This window comes from Nicotiana tomentosiformis, chromosome 1 (assembly GCF_000390325.3).
Source record: "Nicotiana tomentosiformis chromosome 1, ASM39032v3, whole genome shotgun sequence".
Lineage (NCBI taxonomy): Eukaryota > Viridiplantae > Streptophyta > Magnoliopsida > Solanales > Solanaceae > Nicotiana > Nicotiana tomentosiformis.
Window position 1 is genome coordinate 74,049,704 of NC_090812.1, and position 16,708 is coordinate 74,066,411.

Here is a 16,708-nt window from a genome sequence, read left to right on the forward strand (position 1 = left end):
GTACTCCTAAGTTTGTTTGGTAGAAACTTCAAGTCAAATTGATTAGTCTATTAACTTTATTATAGTAATATAGATTAAGAAAAAAAATATTAGCAATGGAGATGTGCGATTTAATTGTGAAGTGGAAATGAAGAAAAATGGGAATAAAACAACAAAATTAAAAAACAAAAAATTAGGATGGAACTCCAAAAAAGCTATGCTTCTTTAGTCTTGAAAAACACAGTCCATTAGACTAATATTTGATTCATAGAAACTGGATACTGGAGTTTACCTAGGATTGGCAAATTAATACAAGATGGAAAACCATGGGAAGCAAACAAACGATGCTCACAAACTGGTTTAACAATTGAAATTTCATCTCTCCCTTTCATGACCTTCTCCTACGGTGTTAAAGTTAAATAATTATGTATTGCCAAACTTTTGATTTGTAAGTTTAATATTGCTATCCAATAAAAGTTTCTACTGGAATATTAATCCTCCATCTTGTATGTAAAAAAGAAAAAGGTTTGTACTTTCAAGTCGCAACGTCTCCTCTTTACGATTTGAATCTTGAAATTCAAGTCCTTTCGACTGGGATGGTCTCCAAGTTGAAAAATAAAAAAAGAAACTATTTTTTAGAAACTTATTTTATGGTCAATAGAGCAACTACCATACGTTTACCTTTTAAAGAGTTTATTAAATACCAAAGGCACAGTTTATAAAATTTCAAAGCCACTCCTTTATACTCTGAAAGGATTCAAATGCCCTAGCAAATCGCATGTTTTAATGTCTCTTGTTAGTAAAAGGATGAAGCAGCTCAATTTCAAATCAAGTCTGAGATTAAAGAACGAAGGTAGGTCGAATGACCAGTTGACAGTTGCTACTATGTCTCGAGAGCACGATTTGCATCTCTATTTGATTTCTACCATCAACTTTGCATGCCAACAACATAAACATCTCATTACTCATGCATAGGGGAGTCAAAATAGTTAAAAGAAAGCAGTTAATCACCCATATTATTTACTAAAAAGTGGGTTGGATAATGACCTTTTTAAAAACGGGTTAAATATAGATAAGAACCATATTATCCATTTAGAATGCGTCTAACTTTTATATTTGTAAAGCCTCAAATTGGGGTTTCCTCAAATTAGGGAGACTAAGAATTCTCCCAAAAGTGATCATATGCAAGAAGTCATAGATAATATGGTTACCCATATTATCCGCCGGTTAGCCCGATTTTTATCCGTATTAAATATGAGTCGGATCGGATAATTTATCCGTTTTTTCATTACCCGTTTTCACCCGAACCATATCTGACCCGCCCCGCCCGTTTGCCACTCCTACTCATGCTATCAATCTTTTTTTAACCTCACCTCCAACCCCTCAACCTCTCTTTATCACTTATGCTATCATATCACTTATGCTATCATTAATCTCTAACTCCCATCGTCATAGAGTTCATAATATTCTATTAGTTAGAAGTGTTTTAATTTAATTAACAAGACACCACCACTGTCACTTATCAAGTAGAGACTCACAGCCACAAACAAGGAAAACCACAACAACAATAATAACATACCTAATGTATTTCCACAAATAGATGTTTAACGAGAATAATGTGTATGCTGACCTTACTTATACCTTGTGCAGGTAGAGAGACTGTTTCCGATACCCTAACCTCAGGTAAGCACAAACAAGGAAAACCACATCTAAAAGAATTTGCCATCTAGGTATCCTACAAACGACTATTCCATTTGGTAAAATGTCGTCATATGAAAACTATATTGTATAGTCGTTTCAAAATCTAATAGTAGTCGGCAGAATATATATTTTTTTGCATACCAAGATATAATATACATATTTTAAATTCTAACATTTCAGTTTTCACTTTTAAACACGATAATGGTATTGCAATTTGCAAGAATCAGATTCATTAGAAACCTAACGGGTCGACTAATAAAGTCACATAAGACCCGGTCCAAGCATTTTGTATAATTAAATTGGGCCTGAAGCCCTGTGCGACCATCACTAAATACACAAGTCTAAAACCTCACAGTTACCTACTTTTCAGTTGGAATCTAGGGTTTTTGGATCGTTCAATCTCAATTCTCAGAGGAGCAAAAAAAAAAAAAAGCAACAATGTTTCCAGGATTGTTCATGCGTAAACCTGACAAAGCAGCTGCTTTGAAGCAGCTGAAGACACACGTGGCCTTGTTTGGTACTTGGGTCGCCGTGATTCGGGTCGCTCCATACATTCTCCACTATTTCTCCGATTCGAAAGAAGAACTCATGCTCGAACTCTAGGTTCTTTATTCTATTTGCTCCTCTTTCTTCTCAGGTAAATATTTCCTTATGATTATACGATTTTCAACTTAATTGGGGTTATTAGTTGAATGTATGCTTAAAAAATTTCTCCTGACAGTGGTAATTTTACTTGGATAATTATTTACTATTATTATCTAATTGTACGCGAGCGAAGCTTAGATAGTTCCAAGAACAGATAAAGGATGTGGTAGGATAAAGCTTAGATTGTCTCATCTTGTTTGGAATAAGAGGCATAGTTAATTAATTTATTGATAGCATCTGCATATGTATTTTTGCTCAGTTTGTTTTTCATTAGTGAAATTGATGTTATGGGCTGAGTTGAGCTATGGTTCTCCTTCAAGTATGTCCCTCTTGCGATTTGACTAAATTAATTTCACTTGGGAACGACAGCCATCAGTTATTCATAAGAATCTTTCAATTTCTTATTCGCGTATCCAAATTAACCTACTATCGATGCGCTTACCAAATTAAGATTAATAAGAATGCATTGCAAATAGATATATGCCTATTTCATCCACGAATTAGTTCTCGGACACCTGGGTTCGTGAACTTGCATAGTTTATTCCAAATCAACACTAGATTATCTTTTCCATGTTCAAGATAGGTTTTGTAGATAGTATTCAATAGTTAGTTGCCTATTGAATAACTAAGAACAGAAATAAACAAATAACCCTTGGTTAGCGAAAATCAATTCATTCAAACATAATTGGATCATAACATTCATGCTCAGGTTCCATAACTCTAGATAAAGGAAATCAGTCAGAGGTGCCTACTTCCCCAACAATGCTCCCAAAATTTTCTCTACCGTGTTAGGGGAATATTACAACTATTTAATGTAGGAGGGGAAAGAGTCCTAGACTAACAAGGATTCCCAAAATTGTTGCTACCATGTGACTAATTGGCGCTGCTTGAGTGCTAGGCTCAGCTAGTGGCGCTCTCCGATATTCCAATCATTGGCTGTTATCTTCACTTTAAATGCCTGGTTATGTGCCCTTTTGCTCATACCATGTACCTAAACAAACATCATCACATAAGTGCTATAACCATCCTAATTTATGCTGAGAATTAATAAATTCACTCACCAAAAATATGGGAATAATATATATTGACTCGCTATTCACTCGGTTTTTGGGTCATAATCATTATGTAGGAGAGATGCTTGAGTGGTTAAGGCATAGCAATGGAATTGTAATGTAGGCTTTTGTTTACCAAATCTTTACCGTATTAAAAACAAATGTAGTCTTATGTTTACTTAGGGTCCGAATCCCTCTCTTTCCACACTTTCACCTAATTCACTAATGCTTTTATATGTATAACTCATTACTAAGCTATGCAACCTGTATCAGTCAGAGTTACAGTCTGTTACATAGTTGTTATTTGGTGCGGGAATTCATTTTTTTTTTTGGCACTGTAATTGACCAACTGAACCCAGTTGGTTTGGTCTTTTTTTGTTTTGGTTAGCAGCTGAAGAATGGATTGATTGTTAAGAATGAATATTCATACAAGTGTCCTTTCGCAACCAGGCAAGGGGACATCTATTAAAATATTCAATTTGGGATGAGTTGGTTTACACAATTCATATGGTATTAGAGTGAGCCAAAGTTTTAACTTTGAGCCTTGCGGCCACTCACCCTCAGATAAGATTTTAATGGGCTAGAAAAGATGATCCAGTCTTCAAGGAAAATTGTCCTATTCTTTAATAGTTTAATCCTTTAGATGAAATGATTTCACACAAAACACTCTTAAACTTGATCCTATGTAGTATTACAGAATTTGAAGTATAAGCTAAAGGTTCATGTTATGCTGGACCGCAATTTAGCATTAATCCCTGTGCACTGTTGTTGGATTGTATGTACTAGCTAAAGGTTCATGTTGGAAAGTGTCTGTAGTCGTTATCGGAACTAGTCTTCCTTCGAAGCTCAATGTTCTGTTGATACTTGATACAATTACATTATGCACATTCTTTGGCGCCCTTGACAGTTGACACTAAGCTGTTTCTTTGTTGATTAATCGAACTTAGATTCTGTGTGCTTAAATCAAGTGCTGTTATTGTTTAAACTCACCAATTCATTCTTTTTGCCTTTTCCTCTGCAGCTTCTCTCGAGGAATGAATGTTCATCAGGAGGAGCAAATATTTTGTATGCACCTATAAACGTCTCCCCTCTGCGGTTACCCTATTTCTTTCTCGTCCTTTCATTACCATATGCCCCTATTCTGAATTTGTTGACATGTAATTGGATAACGGTAACTTAGTTGTTTGAGATAAAAGCTTGTAGGGAACCGGTTTCCCCTTGTCACTTTTTGTGATACATTTATCATTTTTTTGGGTTTACTGTTTGTTTCTTGAGTCTAATGTGCTTGATCGTTCAAATGCATATCATTCAGAGTAACTTCGCTTATATGGTCCTAAATGTTTGAATGTGCTGCACTCGTTTTCATAGGAGAGAGAGCACACAATTTTTTTGTATGGAGAGGAATGAAATGGGAAAAATAGATCCCTCTTTTAATGACAGGCGATGTGTATGGAAATTTCATGTAACACTAATTAGTCAGAAGATGCTAATTAGCCATGTGGAAAATTTGATTAAGATCTTTAAATACATGATGACATTCGTGCTTGGCACCAAAAGGGTGTTTTGGTAATTTTAGTTAAAATGGAGCAATATGATTGCTTAAAATGGAACTTTACTGTAGCTTCAACATAAACTTTTGAGTGTTTTGACTAAATTGCCCTTGGGCTTATGTCATCAAACATCACCACACATTTCTACTCTCCAATCCCTCACGTGGGCCTCATGTCCCACCCAACTTTCCCCCAGTTTAGTGATGCACTTAGAGGTTCCATTTATCTTTCCTATTTCTTCGTTTGATTTATATTATTTTAGTGTTAATTGATCGGGGTAACTAGTATGTGATATTTAGTATTATTTATTCAAAAAAAATAATACTTCATAAATTTTAATATCTAAATGTGAATTTTTTACTTTAATTATCTCAAAAGTATACTTCTTTGTTGATTCTTTCTTGGCAACTAAAATATTATTTTCTTTCACAATAATTTACAGAAAAAGATTTATAGTTTAATTAAAGCTAATGTAACTTGTGAAATTGTAGTTATTTTTGTTTAAATAAGTCTTTCTCATTAAAATAATCCCTATTAAATTTATTGGCATCAATTCTATTGAGTTATCTCTTACATTGCATATATATTGTCTGTCAACATCGTAATTTTTACTTTATTATTGAAATCTTACATGATCAAGCAATTAAAAAAATAAACATTATTTATTAGTCCATCTAGAAGACATATAAAACGAGCATTTTAAATTTATAATAAAGCATAATATTTATTAATAATGATGTCATAAGGAAGAATAAAGAATAAAATATACAATAAATCGCAAATTACTATTCCCTCCGTTTCAATTTATGTGAACCTGTTTGACTGGGCACGGAGTTTAAGAAAAAATGAAGACTTTTAAAATTTGTGGTCCTAAACAAATCAACAAGGGATCGGGAGTATTTGTGTGATTATAAAAGTTTCTCATTAAGGGTAGAATTGTAAGTTTAAGCTAAATTGTTTTCAAATTTATAAAGGGGTCATTCTTTTTGGAACGGACCAAAAAGAAAATAGGTTCACATAAACTGGAACGGAGGGAGTACAATATACTATGCAGTAAGAAAAATGAAAGCAAGAAAGTATGCAATAAGAAGGGAAAAAGGGGAAGGAGTACAAGCAATTGCACTAACATCAAGAAGACTCAATAGATAAAACAATAAAAAGGGTTAAAAAAATTCACAGTAAGAAAATGCATGCAGTAGGCAGAAAAAAAGGTAAAAGGAGCACCGGGGCTAGAATTAGGAGCAAAAAGTACGCTCTGAGAGATAAATCTGAGGAGGAAAAGAGTTTTTTTAAAATATATTTAAATAGAAAAAAATAAGATTTGAAATATCATATGGTAATTATACTATATTATTACCATTAATTCTTTATCGCCTTTGATAACTGCAAAGTGTAGTTACCTCATTTTAATTATGCATAATTTTATGTGGACTAAATAATTAAATATACAGACAAATATATTAAATTGTGTAATTACATTAAACTACACTCAAATTCAATTACATAAAAACTTTCGGAACAAGCACTGAGAGTTTAAATATTTGAGCTTCAAACGTGCTAACTGCTACTAGTATCTTGATAAAGCAGAATCTGGATCGGATTTAATATTAAAAAGTTATCAGGCTAAACGTATATAAAGCCAAAGAGGGAATAGATACTCCACTAACAAAGAAAATAATATGAACCCAAGTGTAAACTATTTCGATCAAATTGACGACCTCATCATACTTATATTCTCAAAGCCAAGTGTCTTTTTAGTTTTGCACCCTTTGTTCTACTGCTTTAAATATTTTGAACCAACCTCGTGAGATGGACTTGTGTCATGTTAAAAATTGAAGGGTTCAAGTTCGTCTCCTTTGCGTTTGCCTTTGTTTAAATTTACAAATACTATTCTTGATTCGCATTTGTGTTTTCCACTAATCTTGTGTGCGGTTCATGGTGGGTACTGCTTAAACGCTGACTTAAACAACTCCAAATAATTTATGGCCGTCTCTTCAAACAGTTAAAAAGAAAAAAAAGATAGACGAAAAGAATATAAAGGAGAGGTAATATGCAATTCCACTTGTCAAATCCTTTGCACAGGTTTTGAAAGCTTTCTTCACACCCTACGTTGAAAAGCATTATGCAATATCATGCACAAATTCCCTACTTCAAAACTCGTTTAACAAATGCAAAGTAGCCCTGTTTTTGCCCACAGGAAAATAAGTACACCATTACAACAACAATGCAAGAAGACAAAAAACAAGTATCCATTGCCAAAGATTCTTGAAAATGTCATGCTTATAATCAAGTAAATAGCCTGAAGTTCTCATATTATCTGCTGTCCATGAAAATCTTGGGGAGGCAAAGATTTGGAGTCATACCTGAAGATCATGATGAAGTTGGGCAAGAGAGGAAGTACTTACAATTGTCTTCGTCGTAATCATCTTCAGAAATTAGAGGGTGCAGTGAACATAGATCATATTGTAGTTCTAACAGCGAATGGCCATGGATGATGAAGTACCAGGAGCTGTGGGGACAAGCGCGAGCTTTGCTTTGAGATTAGGGCAAACCATCTTCTCCGCTGCTTCTCTTTTGTTCATGTCTTTAGGAGTTGAGTTCCACAACTATACTGCCTTTTGGTAATTTCTCTTCCTTTGTACCACTCTTTGTCTACTCATATTCTTTTGCTGCATAGAATAATCTCCCCATATGCAGAGGCGGATTCAGGGTCTCATTATTTTCAGCTCGAACTATATACATATATGTGCAAAATTTAGACTATATACATGTAATAAAATCACATACATTCGGAACCAATTGACTTTTAGATCTTGGATTCGTCTCTGTTCATATAATCTCCATGTATGCCTGTTGACTAAGCACATGACTAGCAAGAGTAGAGATAATAAATATCAAAGAATTGCATCAACTGACAAGACATTTATTGCATGACCAGTGATAGGTTACGTTGAAATGAAAAAGAAAAAATTTCTATAAAATTCATCAGAGCAGGCATCTCAATTTGCCTTGTACAATATTGTGATCCTCTAAATGTTCTTCTACAGCTTGTTAGTAACAATCATGGGTTTGGTCATCCCCTGGAGCATTACTTTGGCATTGATTGACATATACTCGGTCTTGATCCATTGCCCCATTCGCCAGCCAGGGATCCTACTCTTCATTGTTTTAGGAGATTGGGTATGTCCTGCTCTTGAATCTGTGAAAGGCTACACATTAAATACTTATGACTAATAATCAAACACTTTACAGACATTATCATTCCTCACCCTAGCAGCAGCTAGCTCAATTGCTGGAATAGTGGATCTTTTGCACAGGACAGATGTAACATTCTGTACTCCTGCCGGATTATGCAGCAGATATCAGATATCTGCTGCATTGGCCTTCTTGTCATGGTTTCTCTCCACTGCCTCATCTCTTTCCAATCTTTGGTTGCTTCCTTCTCTGTCAAGATGATCAGTTTTCCTATGTGTGGTTGCATGCAAGTATCTGATATACGGGTATGTCAATTTTTTTTTTGTTGTATCTCACTTGAAGTATGTCACCACAAATGAAGAGAATGTTGGGGAGCTATTAATTATGTTATATGGAACAGTATAATAACTTGTTATTAGTTAGAGATATATGTGTAACAAATAACCTTAGAATACCAAGTCGATCAACAGTGACTTCCGTACAGATAAACTAGCTAAATTAGAATGGACAATCTAGCTACTCCTTTTTCCTTTGATGTATCCCACAGGTTATATGAATCATGTATCCATTCAGCTCTATTGATCGCTCATTTTATACAGGTGTACCTGCTGCAATGAATTTATTATTTAGAAGATTTATTATAATTAGACTATGCCATCAATTTACCGCTACTCTCTTCATTTATCCAGCTTCAGAAAGGTCAAGTTTGCGAACATGCATCCATAAACCAAGCGACTACTTCGTCTCAGTCATTTCATCGAAAATCAAAGTGAAATCACGACGTTGTTCTAACTTTGGGCTGCTTCAATGAATTAGAAAGGTGAAAATAGCACGGGCTAGCCAGTTTTCGGACTGGTAATTGAAAATAGTCAGCTTTTGCAAAGTCATTGAAAATATAGCCACTATTTTGCTGCAACACGAAAAGTTCCGGCATAATATACTGGAGATTGGTGCACCTGTGTATGAACTTCCCGCATATTATGATGGAACTCCAGCACACGGGAAAGTTCCATCATAATATACTGGAGATTGGTGACCTGTGTATGAACTTCCAGCATATTATGCTGGAACTCCAGCACACGGGAAAGTTCCAGCATAATATACTAGAGATTGGAGCACCTGATGTTGGAAGTTCGCATGTAAAAACTTCAAACTCCAGCATATTATGCTGGAATATTTTTCGGATTTTGAACATTGTTTTCATTCAAATTTATCTTTACATAAAAAGTGACTAAATTTCGATTACTTTTAAAGTTGTGGCTATTTTTCAATTACCACGAGTAAATCTGGCTATTTTTGAATTTCACCCATTAAAAAAGGGCTGAATTAGATAATTGGGCGCTCACTTTTTTAAATCTGCTTCATCAATATTTGGGATATTAGCAAGGCTTCCTAGAAGGAAAGGCAGGCCCAATATATTGGATAACTCTCGGAAGAAATTCAAAAATAGTCAGATTTACAAGTGGTCATGTAAAAATAAATCTGAACGAAAACACTGTTCAAAATCCGGAAAATGCTCCAGTATATTATATTGGAGTTCCAGCATAAGTATACTGGAACTTCAGCATAATATAATGGAGTTCGTATACTAGAATTCCAGCATAATATACTGGAGTTCCAGCAAAGTATACTGGTCGAGTATAATATGCTGGAAGTTCATACACAGGTGCTCGAATCTCCAGTATATTATGCTGGAACTTTCCGCGTGTTGGAGTTCCAGCATAATATGCTGGAAGTTCATACACAGGTGTACCGAACCCCAGTATATTATGCTGGACCGGTCTCTATTGCAGCAAAATAATGGCTATTTTTTAATGACTTGGAAAATGCTGGCTATTTTTGAATGACCAGTCCGCAAAATTGGCTAGCCCGTGCTATTTTTACATAACTCTCCAACCTATATGAAATCCATGAATACTTAAGTACTCCTTCCATCCCAATTTATGTGGCGATGTTTGACTCGGTATGAAGTTTAAGTAAGAAATTACTAAAATTTTTAGAACTTGTGGTCTAAAACAAGCTATAGATATTTGTGTGATTATAAAACATCTTATTAAGGGTAAAGTAAAAAATTTAAAATTAAGTTATTTCTGAATAAGGAAGCATGATAATCTTTTTGAAACAGATTAAAAAGGAAGCATGAGACACGCAGAGGGAGTATAAAAGACTAGGAGAATTAGGAGTTCCATACAAGTTCAGAGAAAGTTGGTCCATTAAATTGTTGGCAAACATGATACATGCTCATGAATTTAACTAAACGAACAAAGATAGTTAGGCTTTAGAAAAGCTAAGTACTATAGGCTATAGGTTGTAGGAGAAGGGAACAAACCAAAAAGAGAAGCACTCTGTTCAGGTGCCTCATCAACAAAGCAGAACAATGGAATTAGATGCATTTGGCTTTTATTCTTGCAAGTACAATTATCAAAATTACTCACACTCAAATATTCCACATGTCTCTTTGTACTAAAAAGAACAAAGAGGAAACAAAGTAAAAAAGAAAAAAGAAGTGAACAAAAGGAAAACAAAATTGAACAAAGGGAAAGAACTATCTTGACATTATGAGACACAAATTCCAAACCGATGCCTAAAATTTTCCAACATCTAGTAGTCTTGACCATAAGGGCAATATTCTATATATCATCTTTTGGTCTTTTTCCTTTGATATAACCACTCCATATTCAAAACTCACTAATTCGATTAATTCAAATTCTATGTCGCTTAGGGTCCGTTTTCTACCGCAATTTTTTTAAATTTATTTTCAAAGTTCGAACGCAAGACCGCTGTTTAGGAGTGGATTCGTCCATCCAATCACACTCCTTGGTGATAATTAGTTTGTTTTGAGTTTGTTCTTTTTCTTTTCAAAGGAAAATACAAAATGCTAACTCATCAAATGTTGAGTTGGAAGAGAAGTTGCTTAAAGAAATGGTGATGCTTTTGGGTAATGTAATTTAGCATCTTGAAGAAGAAAAGCAAAGGGTTTAAGTTAATATTCCGTGTAAGCTTAATAACTTTGGACTCATTTTCAAAGGTAAGCAATACCAAATCCCACAAACAAGAATCATTTCTCTTTTCTCTGTGCCCATTCTATGCTAGTATTACTTAGTCTACTGGAAAAAAGATAAATCTTTTAGCAAAAATAATTATCAGGATTACGATGAATAAGACCAAAGAATTTGTTCCTTCGTTACACCAATTAAATAGAACCAGATGTTATTCCTTCTTTGTATATCCCAATTGCGCTGTCATATCCTCTGTAGTTGAAGAGTGAGTATGAGTGACTCTAAAATGCAATTATATATCTTAATTTGTTTAGAATTATTTTGTACAAATATATGGAGTTAGTTCGACTCCAAAATATTGGATTCTATCGAATTCGTAACTTGTTTGGAGGTTAAAATCTTGACCAATATAATTTCCACTATTTTGATTTTTGACCACATTTGGGACTCCTGCTTAATTTTTGCGATTGTTTTCCTTGTATTTTTAAAGTATTAAGACTCTTTTGGTTTAGGATTTGACCAGTATTTAACCTTTTTACGCATTATTTTGCGTCAGACTTTATCTTATTCCAGCTATACCAATTTCTCCCTAATGTTCTTGCATTCAAGAAATTGTTTCTTTATTGAACGATTCTGACATGTCGCTTTGGAAATCTTCTAATAGGATTTCTTAGCCATGACAAAAATCCACTTTCAAGGTGCCATATTCTTATTCTTTTAGAAATTCCTTAAATGTTTACTAGATATTTTATTGTACACCTCATTTCTTCTAATTATATATATATAAGGACTTAAGACACGATTAATTTTGTATTGTAATCCTCTTTAGTCATTTCTCTTAAAGGAACTACGACAGTCTCATTTTCTTGATAATAAATTGATATTAATTTGGAAGAATTTATGACTTTCTAGAGGTCCCATTATCGAAAACCTTGCTTGCAACCAAGGTTCTTCATCATCCCACTTTTGGGGGGTTAAGGGATAAGTTGATTACACTATACCCAAGAATCTACATCACATATAGATTTTTATCATTTGAATTTTCCTTGCTAAAGAATAAGGGAAAAACCACTTAAGAGTGTGAATAAGTGGTCAATGAAATGGGTTGAGAACCATAAAGTGTTAGGTTCAAATTCTGCTAGTGGCAAAAAAACTTAGTGATTTCTTCTTATCAGTCTAAGCTTTGATGGATAGAGTTACTCGATAACTATACCAGTGGGAGATAGGAAATAGGTACTTCGTGGAATTAATCGAGGTATTCGCAAGCCAGCCAAGATACTACGGTTATCATATTATAAAAAAAGAAGAATAAGTGAAAAACAAAAGTATTGGCTTGATGACTAATCATTTAAAGCAAAAATTCCTTTTTCTATGGTGGAGTATGGAACTAATATGCCTTATGTCTCTCTTCTTTCATTATTCTTGATGATGTTTAAAGATTCTTCTATGGACATGGACTCATTATTTTGCAACTATCACCATCAGCATACATCCCTCTTGTTTCTTGCTTCAAGTACAAGCCACTCTTAAATCCAATACATAAAGTAATTATAACAACAGTCCAAGAATCATCTTTATATATTTATCACTGGAATTCTTTTCTTGTACTGCGATATATCCAAAAACTTTATTATAAAAAATGAAGTACAATGAAATATATCATTTTAGCCACCCTCAACACAAGCTAAGATTTGAATACTCAGAATTTCCATTTAAATGTGATGGTTGTAAGGAAGTAGGCATAGGGTCTCGTTACAAATGCACAACTTGTGACTATGATCTCCATATGCACTGTGCAATTCCTTGTGCTTCAATTACTCATCCTTTTTATAAAAAATGCTCTTTTCAGTTCCTCTCTCGTCCTCCGGGAAACGTGCCGCGCTACTGCAACGCTTGTGAGAAGGATATTACTGGATTTTTATACCATTGTAAGTCTTGTGGATTTGATCTTCATCCATGTTGTGCAAAGCTTCCTATGGTTCTTGATGATGGAGAAGTAAAGCTTTACTTGTATAGAAAGGTATGGAGCTGTTAGTCGACATATTAATAATTAATTTTTCATGATAGATTTTCCGGCTCAATTTGGCACATTTCCCTTATCCGGAATCAATTAATAGCCTGATTGGCCGATCTTTTTTGTGGGCAAAAAGTATTTTTGGCCAAAAATTGAGGCGTTTAGCCAAACTTTTGGAAGGAAAAAAGTGTTTTTAAGAAAAATCAGAAGCAGATTTTGAGAAGAAAAAAATATAGCTTCTCTCCAAAAGCACTTTTGAGAAAAATATACTTAAAAGTAGTTTTTAAAAGCTTGGCCAAACACTAATTACTGCTCAAAAATATTTTTCAAATTAATTAGCCAAACACAAACCGATTCTCACCAAAATATTTTTTTGAAAAGCACTTATCAAAATAAGCAGATTTTAGAAACTTGGCCAAACAGGCTATTAATTAATTTTAAAAGTTGAATCGAACTAATACACAAAATTTTTATCAATTTTCATGTTTACTCATCTAAATGACAAAAATGATACTTTATTAGTGTTTGGGTGGATATTTTACCAGGTTGATTTTTCTTGAGCAACCACCCATAAGTTCAGTAATTTTAAGTGACAAAAACTAATTTAGTAACTTTTGCGCGCACACAAAAAAAAAACGGTTAGCTAGATGAGCATTCGAGAAACTAATTCCCGCATCTAGTTAAGAAGCTCCTACCTAATTAACATCGACGTCTCAATCAAATAGTTTCATTGTTGAATAAACTAAAATAGTTGAGTTCTAACAATTTGAAGGTTCAGACTTCAGAGGGTAAAGTTGGAGAATTCGGGGTTAAAAAATTGAAGTCAAATTGCATCTTTTTTTTTTTTCTTGTTTGGTAAATTAATTCTACATTAAAGTAATTGAAATCTAGTTTTTTAATTACCTTGTTCTGTCCTATTTTAAAGTCCATATTGTCAAATCAAGGAAATATAGCTTAACCAAACATATACTCCATATGTTCGGAATAATTAAGTAAAGGCGGATGTAGGGCTAGTTTTGTGAGTCGAGCTAACTTGTTACTTTCAACTCGAACTATGCCTATATATTTATTAAAAAAAAATTAATCTGATCATACTCATTGTGAATCCACTAACTTTAAATGTTGAATTCGTCTATGCAGGTAAGTGCGTCATGCCACAGGTGCGGGAGGAAAGGGAGAAGCTGGAGTTATAGATCAACATGCAAGAAATACAATTTGCACGTAGCATGTGTCAAAGAGATGCTTGTGGATAGTTGGCATGAGATCTACTTTGGTCGTGCCAATAATAATAATAATAGTTATAATAATTGTAGAAAACTGGAGAATAGGATCCCAAGTCTGAAAGGAACACTTCAAACTCATCATCGAAAAAGCAAAGGCAAAGTTCAGAAATGTTGTGAGATGGCTGGTTTAGCTCTGCAGTTTATTATATCTGCAGTTCTTGGAGATCCTACTACTCTTATTGCTGGGGTCGTTGGTTCATTAATGTCAAAATAAATGCAATATTAAACCAGCTTAATTAATTGGATTTTAATTTCTGGTCAAGATTGGAGATCTCTCCAGAGTGAGAGACTTGATTATGGACCTAAGAAAGTTGGACTATTAATAGCTAGCTATGATGTGGAAAAAAATGGTGGATGTTAATGTTAGGATGGGAATATTGAACCACTAATGTAGAAATTTAATGTATTTATGATGCATGCATATTTTCTCACGTTATTTCCATTTCTAGAAAATGTCCAATTCCTTTTCGATGCTGACTACGTACGAGAGGCGGAGCTGCCTACGTAGAATTTCACACAAGAGAATTCAAAAAAAATACTAAAATGTTACAATTATGAACTAGACCCATGGAATAAAGTATTTTTTGAATCCACTTTGTCATTATATTATATTTTTCTTGTATTAATAGATTCAATAATCAATATATATACGTCCACAGTATAATTTGCTGGCGAAAAAAATTTAATTGACCACCCTTGGGCTAATATGGTTCCGCCACAGGCAACAATGTATACACTCTGGATTATTTATGTACTCGATAAACATTAGTTACAGCGCTTCTATGTTATTAATTTCATAATAATTACAAAAACTCACAGAGAATTTAATCCAAGGATTCAAAATTTGATTGCAAGAACAATGGAACACGTATTAATTAAAGTTGGAGATCAAGTTAAATTGAATCCAATCCACTCTTAATGGTGATTAATTCATTTACTGTATTCATCGAATTGAGATATTATATTCCTTTGAACTTTATCAAAACAAATTCTTTACAAGAAGTGAGAAAAAACAGAAAAATAGTTAGGAAATTGTAAATTTCATTGTTTCCAATATTAGCTCAGTCACTGAATGGCTAATTTGAAGTACCTGTGGTGTGTGACTATAATTTCATAGTTTAGCACATTACTCGCCTTGCATTTTATATGCTTTAATGATAAATTACACTTTATTTGCGCGTAATGGAGTCTATTTTATGTGTAGGTGAATTGGAGATGAAAGTAAAACAAATCCCACGGGGAATTAACCAATCAAATACAACTACTAGACTCGCACGAACTCACGCAATCAATCTTCAGAAATATTTAAGTAAAAATTTTGATGTTTACTAACTAAATATTATGTAATAAAAATGCAACAATTAATAACTAACTACTAACGGGTTGTAGACAAGAATTAGAATGATCTAAGATTGTGATTTCCCCTATCATCGGAATCTTTTTTGCTACGTTTTCTATAAATTTGCCTAAGTCTTCTCTACCGATCATGAACGCTCCGAGTGTTGTAATTCTCTCCCGAGTAACTATCACAATTTACTAGACATATTCTCTCGAATTATACTAGTTGGCATTAAGTACGGCTCACTCGGATCGCGCCAAGGTTTCGTTATCCCTAATCCCACCTTTAAACCCTCCGTATTAATCCCTCATATACGTTAGGAGTGATGTTATTCAACAATTATCTAAATATGCACTCTTTCCCGAGTAATACACACTAAATATGCACAGTTGATTGAGGGCCCTTTAATCAACAACAATGATAATATAGTTGAACAAACAGAGAAAATACCACGGTAAATCTTTATTAACGTAACAGGAAAATCATCCTCCAATAGGTTCCATCAAAACCCTAGATTAGGATATTAGCTACTCATACTCATAGTAACAATATCCCAGATGTTTTGCATAATTAAATTACAAGTAAAGATGAAAGGATGTAGAAATCAATGATTCTAACTCCCAACGGTTGTTTCACGAGCTATCCTTACCTCCGGTTGCAAAACTTCCTCAAAAATGGCGTTTTTAGGTCTATTTATATGTGTAGGAAAAGACCTAAACGCGTAGGCCAAATCCTAGTCAAATCAGAAGACGAAATAAGTCTTCAAAGCTCGGAATGTGCGTGCCTCGGACCTGGCCTCGCGAGGCATAACGCCAGCTTAAGCTCGCCCAAGGCCTGGCATCGCAAGGTATAACGCCTGCTTGAGCTCGCCCCAGGCCTGGCGTCGCCAGCTCCCACGCGAGTTAAAGGGCTCGCCCAGCCTGCTCTAACGCCTGCTCTAGGCCTGGCTTC

At 34.2% G+C, this 16,708-nt stretch overlaps 3 protein-coding genes across 4 annotated transcripts; all 3 read left to right on the forward strand.

Moving 5' to 3' along the window:
• Positions 1-2,003: 2,003 nt before the first annotated feature.
• LOC104110785 (mitochondrial import receptor subunit TOM6 homolog) lies at positions 2,004-4,636 on the forward strand. Its single transcript, XM_009620336.4, has 2 exons — positions 2,004-2,317; positions 4,399-4,636. Exon 1 carries the CDS (start codon positions 2,119-2,121, stop codon positions 2,281-2,283), a length of 165 nt encoding a protein of 54 aa, XP_009618631.1. The 5' UTR covers positions 2,004-2,118; the 3' UTR covers positions 2,284-2,317; positions 4,399-4,636.
• Positions 4,637-6,757: 2,121 nt separating this feature from the next.
• On the forward strand, positions 6,758-9,267 carry LOC104110784 (CASP-like protein 5C1). 2 transcript variants are annotated; one of them, XM_009620335.4, is made up of 4 exons: positions 6,758-7,548; positions 7,975-8,107; positions 8,180-8,427; positions 8,812-9,267. In XM_009620335.4, exons 1-3 carry the CDS (start codon positions 7,409-7,411, stop codon positions 8,381-8,383), a joined length of 477 nt encoding a protein of 158 aa, XP_009618630.1. In that variant the 5' UTR covers positions 6,758-7,408; the 3' UTR covers positions 8,384-8,427; positions 8,812-9,267. The 2 variants fall into 2 exon arrangements, with proteins under 2 accessions (XP_009618630.1, XP_009618629.1); XM_009620334.4 differs by lacking the exon at positions 8,812-9,267 and having other exon boundaries at positions 6,759-7,548; positions 8,180-8,718.
• Positions 9,268-12,697: 3,430 nt separating this feature from the next.
• LOC104110783 (uncharacterized) lies at positions 12,698-14,849 on the forward strand. Its single transcript, XM_009620333.4, has 2 exons — positions 12,698-13,141; positions 14,276-14,849. Exons 1-2 carry the CDS (start codon positions 12,761-12,763, stop codon positions 14,630-14,632), a joined length of 738 nt encoding a protein of 245 aa, XP_009618628.1. The 5' UTR covers positions 12,698-12,760; the 3' UTR covers positions 14,633-14,849.
• The last annotated feature ends 1,859 nt before the right edge of the window (positions 14,850-16,708 follow it).

Excerpts from the sequence above, each read along its gene's own strand:
- LOC104110785 (XM_009620336.4), top strand. The coding sequence starts at position 2,119 with ATGTTTCCAGGATTGTTCATGCGTAAACCTGACAAAGCAGCTGCTTTG.
- LOC104110784 (XM_009620335.4), top strand. The coding sequence starts at position 7,409 with ATGGCCATGGATGATGAAGTACCAGGAGCTGTGGGGACAAGCGCGAGC. Across the intron at positions 7,549-7,974 it reads CACAACTATACTGCCTTTTG|CTTGTTAGTAACAATCATGG; the intron begins GTAATTTCTCTT and ends GTTCTTCTACAG. Across the intron at positions 8,108-8,179 it reads TCATTGTTTTAGGAGATTGG|ACATTATCATTCCTCACCCT; the intron begins GTATGTCCTGCT and ends AACACTTTACAG.
- LOC104110783 (XM_009620333.4), top strand. The coding sequence starts at position 12,761 with ATGAAGTACAATGAAATATATCATTTTAGCCACCCTCAACACAAGCTA. Across the intron at positions 13,142-14,275 it reads AGCTTTACTTGTATAGAAAG|GTAAGTGCGTCATGCCACAG; the intron begins GTATGGAGCTGT and ends TCGTCTATGCAG.